The following is a 14,854-nucleotide window of genomic DNA, read 5'->3' as shown; positions in this document are numbered from 1 at the left end:
GGATCTGGAGGAGCTTTACAAGCACAATCATGCAGGAATTCCAGCTGCTTGACTTTCCAGTTACAGCAAACTAGGACCCAGCTGGAATACAGCTACCAGTTAAGGAGAAGGCACAAGGAATAACACAACATAATTTCTGACTTCTGAATGACAGGGCAGAGTGGGCATCACCCTCACTTCAAGGTGCTGCTCTAAAATTTGATGCCAGAGTAAGCATCCCTGGGACAGGTATGTATGGAGACTGCCAGGAATGTCCTGCAGGATGTTGGCTGACCAGGCTGGCAGACTGCCCTGGAGATCAGGTTGACACGTGTGGACTAAAATACTCTATGCTGCTTTAATAAACTAATATTTGCACAGACAAACATTTGTTTTTCCACGTGACTTAGACCCATGACACCTATCATGAAGCACAAGCCTGGGAACTTCCTCCCTGTGCCAAATTCAGGAGACTTTACTGGCATCACACCAGGTATTATCAAGAAACAGAGCGTGCAGCTTTTATGTTTTATCAGTAGAAACATCTCCACCCCACCAAAGCCCACACTGGGTTTATTTGGACTTACCCAAAAGATAAAAAAACAGATAAATAGAAGATTGTAAAACTGTTCCAGGTCCTGGAGCTTCTCCATCACTGTTAAAGGCTGATTTTCCTTATCTGACTGGCTCAAAAACCTGCTTGCAATTGTTTATTTTTAATTTATTATTATTTTGTACATCAGGTCTCTGACCAGACTCTTGGTCCATTCAGACTGAGTTATTACCAGCATTTCCCAGGAGCCAGCTTGCCTCATGGTCAGTGGAACACAGTCTCAGCTCAAGAGCTGTTGTGCCCCAGGAACAGCTGGACACATGGCCAGGCAGGAATTTTACATTGCCCTGGTGCAGTACTGTGTTGAAGAGATAAAAAACCTTATTGCCCTAGACTCCATTCTGAAAGGAAAACCATCACTGGTCCTCTATTCCCTTCTTTTTTTCCTTTCTTTCAAGTGACTTTGCAGGTAATGATGCCCAGGAAGGACTGAGTCTGATCCAGGCCCCAGGGATGGGACTGGACAGGTTGTGCCTGTTCTCAGTGTATTTTTTCCTGCTCATTAACACTTTGCTCAATGCACTTTGTTTGGTGCCTGGGTTGTGATTTTTCAGACAACTGTGGCTTAGCTGTTTCTTCTTTATGGTGAGAGAAAAAACTGAAAAGTTGACAAATCTGATGTAGAGGGATTATTTATATGAAATAAAAGTTGGAATGAGGAAAAACCTTCTGTTTCTTACTGTTTCTCAGTTCCACCATGTAGAGATTTCCAAACTGAATCAGTAATCTCTGCTATTTAGAGCAACAGCTCCAGTTCAGAGCACTGATACCTTTGGGAAGCACTGAACAACTGGGCTAGCTCAGCTTCCTCACCACAAAAACTCTCTGCTGAGATGCCAGGAAGATGAGGATCACTTCACTTTTTCCTTGAGGCATCAGAGCCACCACTTCATCACCACTGCACTTTTCTTGCAAGCAAAAGTAAGGGCAGCTCACAGAGTCGCCTGCCTGCACAGGACCTGCTCCTTCCCACCAGTGGCTGGTAGCTCAGGAATTTGGTGCAAGTTGTCCCAGCTTTTCCAGACACAAGGGAAGCAGAAGCACTTCCAGGCAAGATGCTTTTTCCTTCAAACCAAACCATCAGCTGGTCACTAGACGCTGTTCTTCTCCTTAAAAATTTCCAAATCAATTTCAACATAACAACTATGTAGCTAAAACTATCAGAATTGATCCCAGACTAGTGAGTCAGCTCTTGCATAAAGAAGTTAATTTAAAAACCATTAAGCCAAGGACAAAAATACATTTGGATAAAGTTGGAGATACTTGTTTCCAATGCAATTACTGAAGGTGGCAATAACACAAAATCCTGACAGCAGTTCAGCTCTCCATTCCTACCTCAACAAGTCAGATACCTGCAGCAGGAACATACACACAAGCCACTAACCAGTAAAGCCTAATACAGAGTCTCTAGATATAAAAATAACAGAAAATTTCACTGGTTTTCCACAACAATCTTCCTCCAGATAAACTGGTTGCGAGTGGCAGAGGGCACAGGCACTTAGCCATCAATTTTGTATTTTAAGTGCATAATACAGTAATTAGTGCTTTCCAAGTCAATGAGAGGCCCAGAGCAGCAGCAGGGTACAGCACTGCTGGGAAGTTCAGGACACTGCCTGCTTCTTTCCCTGGAAAGGTTGTACAGCAACAGCTCAACAGGCTCTGCAGCACTGGCAGGCAGCACCGGGAAGTCTGTGACTGATTCCTGCTCACACCATCCCAGTGCAACAACACAGCGCCTGGCCAGCTTTCCCAAAACTGTGTCTGAGCACCTGTGGAGCAGCCACAAGCCAAGCTTCATCTCCTTAGTTTCATGCTCCAGCTTGGCTCCGACTGTTTCTTACGCCATTCCCCCCTCTGTGTGCTCCAGCAGCTTCAGGACTCAGAGCCAGCTGTTGGTCACACCCCCCTGAGCAGCCCACCAAGATCAGCTTTGACTTCACTGAGGGAAATCTCCGATGCCCAGAAGCAGCCACTGATTTTGTTGCCATCACTACACCACACAACTGCTTTTCAGCTACACTCAGGGATTAAGCCAAGACTCCCTGTCAGAAATACTGCACAGGACTCTGGGATTAAGATGACGTGCATTGCATCAGATGAGCCCGCAAGAGAACGCGCACGGGGAAAAGAGAGCTTTTAGAAATGGAAACGTGAGCCAGCTGCTGGAGCAGATTACATGCTCCACTAACTCTTTTTCCTGCTATTTTGCTTCCTTCTCGTCCCTCTGCACATGAGTTACACTAAGTACTCTCCTTGGACAAACTGGGCTCATTGGGACAAATCCAGTGTGCACAGGCAGATATTAGATGTCTATCACAAAAGTGAATGGCTTTAAGGTATTTTACTCACATTTGAGTATCTCCTTCATCCAACTGACTTCCAGACATCTCCCTTCCTCACCGATGTGCACACACTGGGAATATGGCACAGCTCTGCTGGCAGGTGACACGCAGTTGTGTGAGGGGAGCAACCCTCCCCAGCAATTCCAAGGAATCAACATCTCGAATCACAGTCATTAGAAGGTTACAATCATTACCTAGGAAGCAGTGCACAAGCCTGTGCCTTGTCTTGCCTGATAAAATCACACTAAGTGAACCTGAATGTTACTATTTTTTTGAGGAGCAATGAAGGGAAAGGGTGAACTGGAGCTGAAGTAACACAACAGACAACACAACCATCTGCCTTTTAAACCTCAGCTTTACCCCAGACTGGTGACTGCACCATTTTAGGGTACTAAAGCAGTTCTGTTGAGATGCAGATGACTGTCTCAGTACAATGATGGCAACATAATGCAAAAATTCCCAGTCCAAGTATCTGTTGCAGCCAATCTACTTCCCAAGAAATCCCCAGTGCCCCAAATTCTAAGTTAACTTACACCTACAAACCAGTCCAGACAGCCATTTTTGTTACTAGACTATTGGCAAAGTACTCTTAGTCACCGATTTCTTCGACAGTCTGTCATGAGGAAAGAAGCAGAGCAATGGGCTCATCAGGGGCTGGCAACAGCATCCCAACAGGAACACATCTACCTCTGGAGGGCTATGATTCCTGGCTAGGAAAAGGATGGGGAAAAGATTGTAGCTGAAGAATATAGGTCCAGAAGATTTGGAAAACCAGGCTGCTGAAATCACCAAAACCCCCCAGCCATTAGGCTGGCAGCCCATAACCTTTCTACATCTTCGCCAGGCAGCTTCCCCTCCCTCGCACACTCAGTACAACCGGAGTGAAGCCCCAGGGTGCTCCAAAGCCAGTTGTAATAAGTACAGAAATAGCAGCATTTCACTGCAATCTGTTTGTCAGCAGAGGAGAAGATGCAAAAACACAGTCTGGGAACTCACCAAGCCTGCACTTTCCTACAGGAATGCAGACAGCCACAACCATCCTCATACTGGCTCATCAACTATTTTTAGCACCAGAAGGGGAGGCAGCCATCAGTGAAGGGCCTGTTCCCTTTGATCCAGCGGATCTGAGCACTGTCTCTGTCCCAGAGATCCTTTGCTACCAAAACCACAAACCAGGTAAAGAGCTTTAGGTTGTTCCTGCTCCCGAGTACAAGGCATCTCTCAGTAGTTACACGACAGGTTGGAAGAGGGCCACAGAGCCCATTTAATTCCATTCACTTCCTCTCCCCTCTGCACCACGCAGACAGGCTCTATTAGTCTTCTGAGAACAATTGTAGTTAAAGTGAAGGATGCCAGGAGGCCCTGGCCACTCAGCACACACTGGATGCACCGTTCAGAGCCGCTAGAGTCACCAGCTCCAAGCTGCAGGCTAGCAGCAGAGAAATCCCAGCATCCATGTCATTGCACGCAGCTTTATTTTATATCTCCAAAGGTTTTACGAGTTAAACACAAGCTCCTTCCCAGAGACACTTCCCAACTGGTTCTACATTTAGCACCTGAGCCGAGGAGCTTACTAAACTCAACTGGCACCACAATGAGCCTGGCTTCTCTGTCACTCATTCCTCCCTCAGGGAGCTGCAGGAACTTTCCCCCACAACCAGAGGTATATGCCAAGGCCAGCAAATGGCATTGCTGTCACCAGGACCCGGAATTACTGAGGGGGATCAACACACTGCAGGCAGAACCACCAAAGGAACACAACCTCCACTCACAGAACAGACACCCGTGGGGCCCGGAGCTGGTGCTGCTCCAGGACACTCAGCTTTCCTCCTGCAGATGAACAGGGAGAGCAGAGAAGCAGCTCGGGAGGTGACAGCTGCAGGGCACCCGTCTGCTGACAGTGCTTCCAGCTCTTCCACCTGCCCCACAGGAGGGTAGCAGTGATCCATGATTTTGGCTAAAGTGACTAAGTGGGATCATTTTGTCCTTCCCACCAGCTTTTGGTTCCAACAACACAAAGCCTTCCCTGCATGCTCCCCAGGAAAGTGGAAAGGAAGGTGAAAAGAAGATCACTTTCACTTCATTTCTCCCTGCAAGCCCTCTGCTCCTGGTTCTACCTTTCACAGATGCTGTAAAGGCAATGCCCAGCTGATGATGCAGCCTTAACAAACCACCACAAACTCGTATCAAACTCACATATCAAACTCCAATTTTGTTGTGAAAGCTCTTTTCAAGCACCAAGTGCCATATTCTATGGGACCTTTGTGATCTGCGCAACTGAAATACGCACGCCACGTTAGAGCACATTTGTATCCCTCAGCAGAAGGAATCTGAACTGCTGTGATTCTTCCACAGAGATACAGCACAGCCTGGCAGCCTTACAGATACAGCTGAATTCATCCATCTGGAAAGCAGCAGCTTGGAACATCATGGCTCGTACGGTTTCCTGGTTTATCTCCCACATCCCAGAGTCATTAAAGGCCATTTTTTCACCCTGTACATCAAGGAATTGAAAATTTCTGAGGACCACAGGGCAGGAAACCATGCAGCTGGGAGGAGAGCCTTCCCAGGACACACCAGGAGCTGCCTGGCCCAGACCTACCCTGGTTCTGCATGCCCCAGAGGTGGGGGGATGATCTATAAGCGCTGCCATCCCTCGCAGGCAGCAGCACGAGGGCACAACCGCGCTGCAGCTCAGAGCCCACCAGCACCCACCGCCACAGCTCCACCTGCTACGCCAGCACGCATCAAACCTTTCCAGCACCACTGCTTTGTTTCCTCAACGAGCCACGTACAGAGGTTTCTCCAGCCTCACCTATGGGGACCAATGACAAATGAATCAACATAATATACTACAGCTGCCCATTGCAGGGGCCAAATTTTTGCTACTCGGACCCCTTCCAGTTCAGCATTCCTCCTCCCACCACCGAAGAGAACATACTTTGTTACAGAGACTTTCATATTGGGAAAATATTTTAATATAGTAAACAAGTCAATTTATCTTCCACATATTTTAAATAAGTTTATGCTCATCGTTAAACAAAACTGGTTTTACTTCAACAATGGATTACAGCCTCTAAATTCGTATTGTTCCCAGCTGATCCTGTAAATAGCGAGGAATTTTGGACACCGATATCCTTGTATAGGTAACAGACTGGCATAAACAGCGCAGGAATTCAATGCGGGTTCAAAGGGAGAAGCTAGCCCTGGTGAGGAAGAAAACGAAGCCACAAAATTCCCTTTTGAGGAAAAACCGAGGGGAAAAAGAAGATACCGCAGTTCCACCGAGTCCACACGGGGCCGAGTCAGTCTCCAGGTCGGTCTCCGGTCAGTGTCCACGGGCGCTGCACGGTGCCGCAGGGACGGGCGAGCCATCGGTCTCCATCCTCGGCCGAGCCCCGCGGCCGCATCCCCGGCGGCGCGCGGCCTCCCGCGGCCCGCCCGGCTCAGGGGCTGCCGGAGCCCGGCCCGCTCCCAGCCGCGGGCGGGGGGGACGCGGCCGGAGCGGCGGTGGTGCCGGGGCCGGGGCCGGTGCGCGGCGGCGCGGGCGGAGGCCCCGCCGTGGGTCCGGCGGGCGCGGCGCGGAGCTGCGCGGGGGTGGCGGCGGCGCCGGGGCCGGGGCTGGAGGAGCCGCCGCTGCCGCGCACCGGCTGCCAGATGAGGCTGTAGTAGACGGCGAGCACGATGGCGGCCAGCGAGACGGAGAGCACGTAGGCCAGCACGGTGGCCAGGCGCACCCACTTCTTGTTGGTCTTGGCCGCCATGCGCGCCTTCTTGTCCCCGGTGTAAGTGGCGGGCTTGCCCCGCTCCGCGCCCGCCTCCTTCTCCTTCATGGAGGCCCGGCCCTTGGCCCGCTGCTCCACCGAGCCCTCCGTGCTGGCTCCGGCCCGGATCGGCCGCCGCCGCCGCTCAGGACATGCCGGTACCGCCCGCGCTGCCGCCGGTGCCGCTGCCCGCGCTGCCCCGCCGGGGGCGAGGGGCGGAGCGTAGGGGGCAAGCCCGCCCTGAGGGGTGGGAACCACCGGAGGGGAGGAGGGAGGAGCCAGGGCCACCTGCACAAGGAGCCCCCCCATTTCCTGCTTGGGCTGGGGGGAGGTTGGTTAGCGGCGCTTCGGGGACATGGGCAGCAGCTGTCGAGCCGCAGGAAAGCTGCTATGGCCTCCTGGAACGTGCCCAATGCTGGAGCAGGTCAGGAGTGTCCTCTCTACCTTGGCTTCCCGACGGAGTTACTTTTGGTGTCTTCCTGATGCAGGTATGTGCTGCCTGCACCTCTGTGAGGCTGCACGGGTGCCCGAGACGAGCGGCAGTTTTTAGAGGTAAAGGCTTCCTTAGTTTTGTCCAAACTGGGTTCTTCCCTAAGCCCATTGTTGATACAGTCTTAATCTCCTCTTAAGGTATGGTTTCATCTTCTTCCACAGGTGTTAGTTCCTTACAAAATTGTTCTATTGTCTTGTTCAAAAGACAACTAAAATGCTGATTTGGCACATAAATTAGCCTTGTTTTCTTTATGGTGTGAGAAAATTACTTTTGGGGGTGATGGAGTTGTGCCATCTGCCATCATTTTCTCCCTCCCTTCAATCTGAGGTCAATTAGGTGCAGGGGTTGCAACAGAAACCTCTTGTAAACCAGGACTTGTAGTTCTGGTGGAAGCTACAGAAACTTGAGAACTACCTATTACCCGAAGAGGCTTCCCCAAGAAGGTATGCTATGGAATAAATGGAATAGCTACAAAATAATGGTAATTCTTATAAAGAGACGATTGTGTTGGCTAAAAGGTCCAGGTCTGCTGTCTGTATGTGGAGGAGGGGCATTGACATTGGCGTGTGTGTGCACTGAGTGGGCAGGGCAGGAAGCTCCCAGAGACCAGCAGCAAAAGGAGCATCGAGGAGGAGCTGTGAGCAAAGCAGTGGGGATGAAACCTGCCTGTTTGGGCAAGGAGGGTGGACTAGATGATTTTTCAAGGTCTGTTCTAACCCAAAAGATTTTGAACTAAATGCTGTGGCCTCTTGGAGTATTTAATGTTCATTAAATCCTGCTGCATGTCTGAGAAGCGTTTGTTAGCCAGTTTGGGGACTTCTCTGTGTGCACTGGGCCTCTCTTGTGCTGATGAGTTACACTTGGTTTTATAGGTTACACCTGTGTTCTCCTTGAAGTCAAATGTCTCACACCTAAACAAAATTAGCTGATGGTTCCCAGCTGGCAAAGCTTTCCTAGCTTATAGAATTTCCTCTTCTGTGGTCTTCTAGAGGTTATATATACAAAATTTATTGAGCTGTATATATTTAAGTTTAATTGTACACATGGATTTATAGCAGTTCCTACAAATAGGTTTTCTAGTAATTTCCCAAGGTGTTTTTCCTCAGTGATGGATTTGCTTCAGCTCCTCCTCCTTTTTTTGTTCAGGAGGTGAAATGGTCATAAGTTACTATCTCACTCAAGTCCCTTCCCTATGCTTTTGCTTAATTTCAGTTAAGAGGCAGAGGATTGATGTGTACAGGGAATGTCTCTGGGGCTTCGTGAGGTCTTGACATTTTTTGCCTGGTGCTTGCCAGGTTGAAGTACTGAGGCCTGAACAACAAGCCTTGAGCCAAAGCTGACCTCTAGATGAACCTTCCAACCAAATGTTATATTTGTATCCATGCATATCAACCAGTACTATTTAGCAATATGATAGATGTAGCTGTTCACTGTCAAAACATGTATTCACCTTTCCCTGTTTAGAGTTGGATAATGATGGACGTGTAGGGGGATTGTTGGAGCATTCTCAGCAAATGTATTGAGTGTGATGTTCTGCCTTCAACCCAACAGCTTCACCTCCCTGTTGCATTTATTTGTGACTCATTCATGCTGGAGTGGAGGCTTGCCCCTCTTAAAACACACAATTCCATGGTATTATTCAAGAAATTTGGTGTCCTTAAGGCTCTCTGCCAGCCCTCTGCTCTCAGGGCTTTGAGTAAGACAAGGCTTGTGTTCATTTAATGTAAAGTCTTGGTTTCTGCCAAAGTCAGGTGAAAGCTTTTCATTTTATTGTGGACAAATAAGTGGGTGCGAGCTTCTCTCCAGGCAGCTGTAAGCAGGTCTGTGCCTTTTTTCCTGAATGGAGCTCCTTGCTAACAACCACCCCTAAATGAGCTGCAGTAATGGGGTTTGCTTTGTCCTTGGGGTTTTAGCAAAAACACTGAGCTGTGCTCTGAGTGGACTCCTGTGGTGCAAAAGTGGATCTCTGGGGTCTTGTAAAGTCAGTGACTATGTCTGATACTAGACACAGCTTGCAAATTATCCCTCTCTAGGATTCTTCCTAAAGAGCACAAAAGAGATCACTTGCTGGAGACAGTCAGGGGTATGTGATTCACTCAGGGACTCCTGCCATGAAAGGAGAGCTGCAGAGCCCCTGAACAGTCTTTTACCCACCACTCCAAAAACTGCTCTGCAGGCTCCTGTTCTTTATAAACTCCTTGGTCCGTTAGAAAACTTGAATTCTGCTGCTACCTGATGCAGATGGGCCCCTGAAGGATATAGCTAAAGGAACCTGTGTTATTGATCTCCCATGATCACAGTCAGTGAACAGCATCCCAGTACTGTAGGATGGGGATGACTTAATCAAGGGAAGATTGCTGGCCTGAGAGAGTCTCTCCATGCAGACCCTACTTCTCAGAGTAGCAGAATACTGCATCTCTGAGCTGTTCAAAGGCCTTTGCAGGGAGGAGGAGAATGCTGTAGGTTGAGGCTGGATATCACAGAAATGAGAACTTTGGGCTAGCATGTGGAAATGTGAAGTTTGTGGAGGGGCCAGAGAAGACCATGGCTGACACCTGTTCTGTTTAGTGAACTGAGCAGGCAAGCGGTTGGAGTAAGTTGGGCTGGTGGAGTGGAAAGGAAATGTTGGTGAGCTTAAGAGCAGAATGGGGCTTCCTCCCCAATATCCTGATTTCCTGTGCAGTGTTTTGTACTGGAGGTGGATACAGGGGAGAACTGGCTGCATCCACCTCCAAGTGTGGTACAAGTTTCTTTCCTGTTCTTGTTACTCTGCTACTCAAGTGTACCATGAGATGGGCATGTTGTTTGTGTGCTGCAGCTCCTCATGCTCTTCCTTTCCTGTTAATGATCTGTCTTGGAAAGTCTTGTTCTTTTCCTAGTAGTCAGGAATGGCATGGTTCAGCCAGCCCTGGGCAGCAGTGACCTGGCACTGCAGGAATGTATGGGATATTTAAATATGGTGTGATCTTGCTTGTGCTGCCTGGAAATACAGGGAAAGCCGTCAGTGCCATGAACACAATACGCTCTGCCCTGTGAGCAGTTAATTATAGTCCTAACCATGTCTTGGTGGTTGGACAGATAGTTGTTTGGGGGTTTTTTTGCACAAGACCTCACTGCTTTTATGGTTTTGTGGCATCTGTGGCCACTTCTCTGTGCCATAGTCCACTGCCCTTTGACTTTTGCAGATCAAGCTGAAGAGTCATGCTGAGAGCTGTCAGGAGTCCTTGGCTTTGTGGTTTTAGCTCGAAGTGGGACACAAGATATGCCCCTGTACATACACTCAGCAGTTCTGCTCTCCAGGGTGGTGAGAAAATATTGGCTTTGTGGTCTTAATGGTATCGTTAATCCTTTCGGGATTGCCAGCACGCTGAGGGCAGAGCAGCCACAGGAGCGGTGGGATGGGCTGGTATTTGCAGAGCTGACAGTTCATTGCTGATGTGCAGTGTCACAGCTCTTCACTAGAGGACAGCATTACACATGGCAAAGTAATTATCCTGCAACAACTCTGGGAGATATTTCTTACGGATTTTCTCTGTGCCAGGAGTAAGCTGGAGTGCAGGTTAGAGAGTAATTAATTTGCTGGAAGTCAGGAGCCATCCTGTCAGTGAAGTCTAATGGTGTGGCTTCAATCGGTGTCTCTAAACCTTGTCTGAAGGGTGATGCTGCCTGTCTTGCTGCTGCATGTACCTTGGGAGAGGTAGAGGCTGCTCGATAGGTAGCTTAGGGAGAGAAGGAAGAATATTAAAAAAAAAGGGTGGGGGGGAATGTTTGCATGTCAAAGCTGTTGTAGCAAGTGCTGGGTTGCCTGGTGGTGAAGGTATGGGAGGAAAGCAAGGAGACAGAGCAATGTGGGAGAAGTGTGCACTGGGTGATGGGCCTTACACGAGAGGGTTTGAATAAACAAATACTGCTCGAGTGCTGCTGTTCATGCCTGCTCTGAAGTTGGAGCTCTTTGCAGAGGGCAGGACTGCTGCTCTATCCTATCACTGCTCCATCAGACATCTCTGCATGCAAGGGATGGAAGCTCCCACAGAACTAGGAGTGTGAAGTAGAAGATAAGGAGGCTGGGTTGGGCAAGAGGAAGGGAGCTGCAGCTTTTGTGACAGCCTCTGTGCAAGTGGGGGTTTGGCTCTTGCTGTTGGGCATCATGCGGCCTTTCAGGGAAACCTCCAACTTGGGCACTGCTCTTTGTGCTGCTTGTGTTTGGTTGGTCTTAATTATGATTTCATTATTTATTGAATTAAGGTTTTATTCCTTAGAGGAAGCTGACCTTGAGCAACATGAATTAAGCTGTGGCAGGATTCTTGCTTACTTTGTTGATGAGACAGTGAAAGCTGATGAATATCCGGATGTGAGAGAAGGACAGAAGCAGCTTCTCAGTGAGGCCCTGGCAGGAAGGTTCTGGCAGGAAGCATACTTGGTTCACAAAGTTGTGATCACTGATAATACCAGTCAAGCCACGGGATCCAGTATCTATGACTGATCTCACCCGCTCTTGGCAGTACCAGGTGACAAAGCTCATCCCACCTCTCACTGCTTTGCAGCTATCACCTCCAGGGCCTTCCTGTAGTGCTGTCAGTGCTCCAGAGGCTGTGAGGACTGCAGCACCTCTGGGCAAGGTTGATGCTCTCTATTCTCTCAGTTTTTCAACCTAATTTAAAGGGAAGCAGCCCTGAAGCTGCTCTGGCCTTGCAGAAGAGATCAGGTGAGTGTAGAGAACTTTCACTCCTTGCTACACCCTTTGTCATATTTTGCTTCTCTGCTTGGGAGTAAGCACTTTCTCCAAGTGTGGGATCCTGGTGACACTGGCTTGGCAGGGCCTGGAAGATCCCAGTGACCCTAAGGGAAGAGAGCCAACAGTCTTCCATTGGATAACCAATTCCTGTAAGTGCAAGATTAATAAGTGCAGAAAATGCCACAGTAGCTGGAAATATGGAAGCTGTCTTATTCACAGGTGTTTTTTTGGCAGGTAAATCCCTTGGAAGACAAAGGATGTTTGGTTTGCTCAGGGTTCTATTTTCCTGCAGCAGGAAGCTCTGATTCCTGCCTTTACTGTTTTACAGTTGGAGCACTTGCTGGAGTTCCACTTAATCTCTCCTGCCTCATGCTGCTAACACCTGAGAATGCCCTTAGGATTTCTCCAGTGACTATTCCCCAGCTGTCCAGGCTGCTCCAAAGTGCTGGACTTACCACATCAGAGCTGGGAAGAAAGGAAGGAACAAAACATGCAGCTGGCTCCCCTTGCACAGTGGGGGGGGGGGGGGGAAGGGGGTGTGGTGTTTTCCCCCTCCTTAGAGAGTCTGTGCTACTTTTGCCAGCAGCTTGTCCCACTTGAGCAAGGGCAGCCTTGGCTTTGACAGGAGGTAAGGATGACATCCCACCATGTGCCTGTGAGGCTCTGCCTCTGACTAAAATTTATCTTACCTGTGTCAGGACTTTTCAAAAGCTGCTCTCCAGGTTAGCCAGTGCCATCCTCTGCTGCCCACATGGAATTCCTTCATTCCAAGGTCAGGAGCAGAGACTTTTTTGGCCTGGTTTGCCTTTCACCTATTCTGCTTTTGGCTGCTTCCCTGCTGTTTTGTCACTGTAATCCCTACCTTGCCCACCTCTTCTGTTCTTTGTCCCATGTATCTGCCACAGAGTCAAGTGATTCTGCAGAATAGCACAATTCCTTGGGATTCTGGGAATGTTTCATTTCATCTGGGGAATTTCCAGCTGCCCTGCTGGTTGGTCTCACTTTGAGGCTGACATTCAGAAGAGCCCATAAGGGAAAGGAAAACTGTTTAAGACTGGACAGTGCAGTGAGCGGCCCCAGAAATGGAATCTGTCCAGAGCAAGGAATGAGTTTGTTTCCTGGGACATCTGGCCTGTTGCATGAAGGGGGCAGTCTGCTTGTAGCCAGAGCTGAGCTGCTCCGTAACCACAGCTGCTGAAGCAGTTGGAGCATTTCTGGCAATGCCTGTACTTCGTCAAGAAAGCATTTAAGGAAGTTGAGTTGCGGAAGTTCACCGAGCCGGGTGCCTCACCAGCACAGCTCCAAGGAGTGGATCCCTCCCGAAGGGACGTGGGTGTTTGTGCCTGTGTGCATGCCAGCCATCACCAGCCTTCCTCTGGGTGACGTTGGGTGAGGCTCCGCTTGCCTGGAGAGCTGTTGATTTACAATGCAGATTCATTGCTCCTCGCCTGCCTGTCCCTGCCCCTCCTAAACTGGGCTGGGATATAAGAGGTTGTTTGCTCTCTGATGCCAACAGTGGCCATGGCAGAACGCCCTGCCACGTGAGAGGCAGAGATAGAGGAGAAGGGGCTAAGGAGGAGTGAACCGTGCAGCTGCTCTTGCTTCTGGCAGCTGAGAAGCACATCTGCAGGACCATGTCTGTGCTGAACCCCATCCTGAAGCCCACAGAGGTGAAGGAGTACCTGTGCAAGGGCGATCGCTTCATCAAATGGGATGATGTAAGTACTGGGCTGTTCCTTCTCTCGGCTGTGCCTGTGGTGGCAGGAAGACACTGCTTGGGTCACAGTTTGTGGGGAGTCTGACAGCCTGTGTTCAGTGTGATAGCCCACCTGACAGCAGAGATCTCTGGACAGAGAGAGGGAATGAGGAAGTACAGGGAAGCTGAGGACTAAAATTAAGGGGGGGGGGTGTGTGTGTAAGGGGTTGAGGGCATGATTTCTACTCCTCTTGTAGTGGAGGATGGAAACAAATGGAGTGAGCATGCCCTGGGTCTGAGTGTGCAGCCCCTGGTGTAGGACACAAGGTCCAGCCCTCAGGAAGGTGGTTGCTGCTGGGAGTCTGTGGGATGAGGTGCAAATGCCACATTTGGACTTTCTGGAGGAGCGTGAGGAGTAGGATCTACTCCAGAGCAAAGAGCGCTCACTGCACTTTGCAGATAGAGATGAAATCAGACTCCAAGTTGCTTCCTCTTATGGCCCTGTTGCCTGAGTGGATCAGGGTGAGCCATGGCCTCCCACGCCTGCCTGGCCCCTGGGTCTGGGAATGACCGAGCAGCAAAGGGCCTGTGCTTTAACAGGGCTGAAACCTCAGCGTGCTGCAGCAAGCTGCTGCTCTCTCCAGCTCATTGTCCTTTTTACCTTCAAAACAGCTGCTCTGCAGTCACTGCCTTTCTGTGTGAGGGGAAGAAAGTGTAGAGCAGCAGCAGTTCATTGGAATGTAAGGGTTCCCCTCCTCACTTTCTAAGGAGGCAAGGGAGAGCTTACCCCAGCAGCCACAAACCTGAGCAGGAGGAGAGCAGCTGCCCATTTGTGCTGTCTTGAGATGGATTGTTTGCTGTTGAGCATGAATGTTGCTATAACAGGGGGAGCCCAGATTGTGGCTATTCACAGGGATCTGGGGAGATGATTCATGTGGTGTTGCAAATGAGATGATCAGAAGGAGCATGCAGCAGCAGTGCAGGACAGATTAGCACTTTTGTGGGTGTGAAGCTGGAATAGAATGTTAAGTCCCAAAGGAGCATGTGGGGGAGTGGATCACCTGTGCACAGCATCAGCAGGGTGGTCCAGCAGCACTGAGAATGAGAGCAGTGTACTCTGCAGCTGGCAGGAAGGATGGATGTGAGAAATAAGAATTGGAATATGGCTGCCAGTTGTTCTGTTAGCAGTACATAAACAGGAGGATGACACCAGGGTACAGTGAAAAGCACAG

General features: G+C 49.6%; 2 protein-coding genes across 4 annotated transcripts in view; one reads left to right on the top strand and one right to left on the bottom strand.

The window, feature by feature from the left end:
- Positions 1-5,941: 5,941 nt before the first annotated feature.
- INAFM2 (InaF motif containing 2) lies at positions 5,942-6,824 on the bottom strand. The gene has a single exon (XM_062495297.1). It carries the CDS (start codon positions 6,765-6,767, stop codon positions 6,381-6,383), a length of 387 nt encoding a protein of 128 aa, XP_062351281.1. The 5' UTR covers positions 6,768-6,824; the 3' UTR covers positions 5,942-6,380.
- A 238-nt stretch (positions 6,825-7,062) lies between these two features.
- PLCB2 (phospholipase C beta 2) overlaps positions 7,063-14,854 on the top strand; it is a 42,703-nt gene continuing 34,911 nt past the window's right edge. For 2 of the 3 annotated variants that reach the window (XR_009933328.1, XM_062495922.1), the window contains exon 1: positions 13,431-13,644. Coding sequence is in view for 2 of the 3 variants with exons in the window: in XM_062495922.1 (XP_062351906.1) it covers positions 13,561-13,644 (84 nt within the window). In the remaining variant the exon portion in view is untranslated. Of the gene's footprint in view, positions 7,187-13,430; positions 13,645-14,854 lie in introns of those variants that run through there. The other variant, XM_062495923.1, reaches the window with a different exon arrangement.

The sequence above is a fragment of the Cinclus cinclus genome, chromosome 6 (assembly GCF_963662255.1).
Source record: "Cinclus cinclus chromosome 6, bCinCin1.1, whole genome shotgun sequence".
In the NCBI taxonomy this organism is placed as follows: Eukaryota; Metazoa; Chordata; class Aves; order Passeriformes; family Cinclidae; genus Cinclus; species Cinclus cinclus.
This window is presented reverse-complemented; position numbering and strand designations above follow the sequence as displayed.

What these genes read in the sequence shown, in the direction of transcription:
- INAFM2 (XM_062495297.1), bottom strand. Translation starts at nt 6,767, where the DNA reads ATGAAGGAGAAGGAGGCGGGCGCGGAGCGGGGCAAGCCCGCCACTTAC.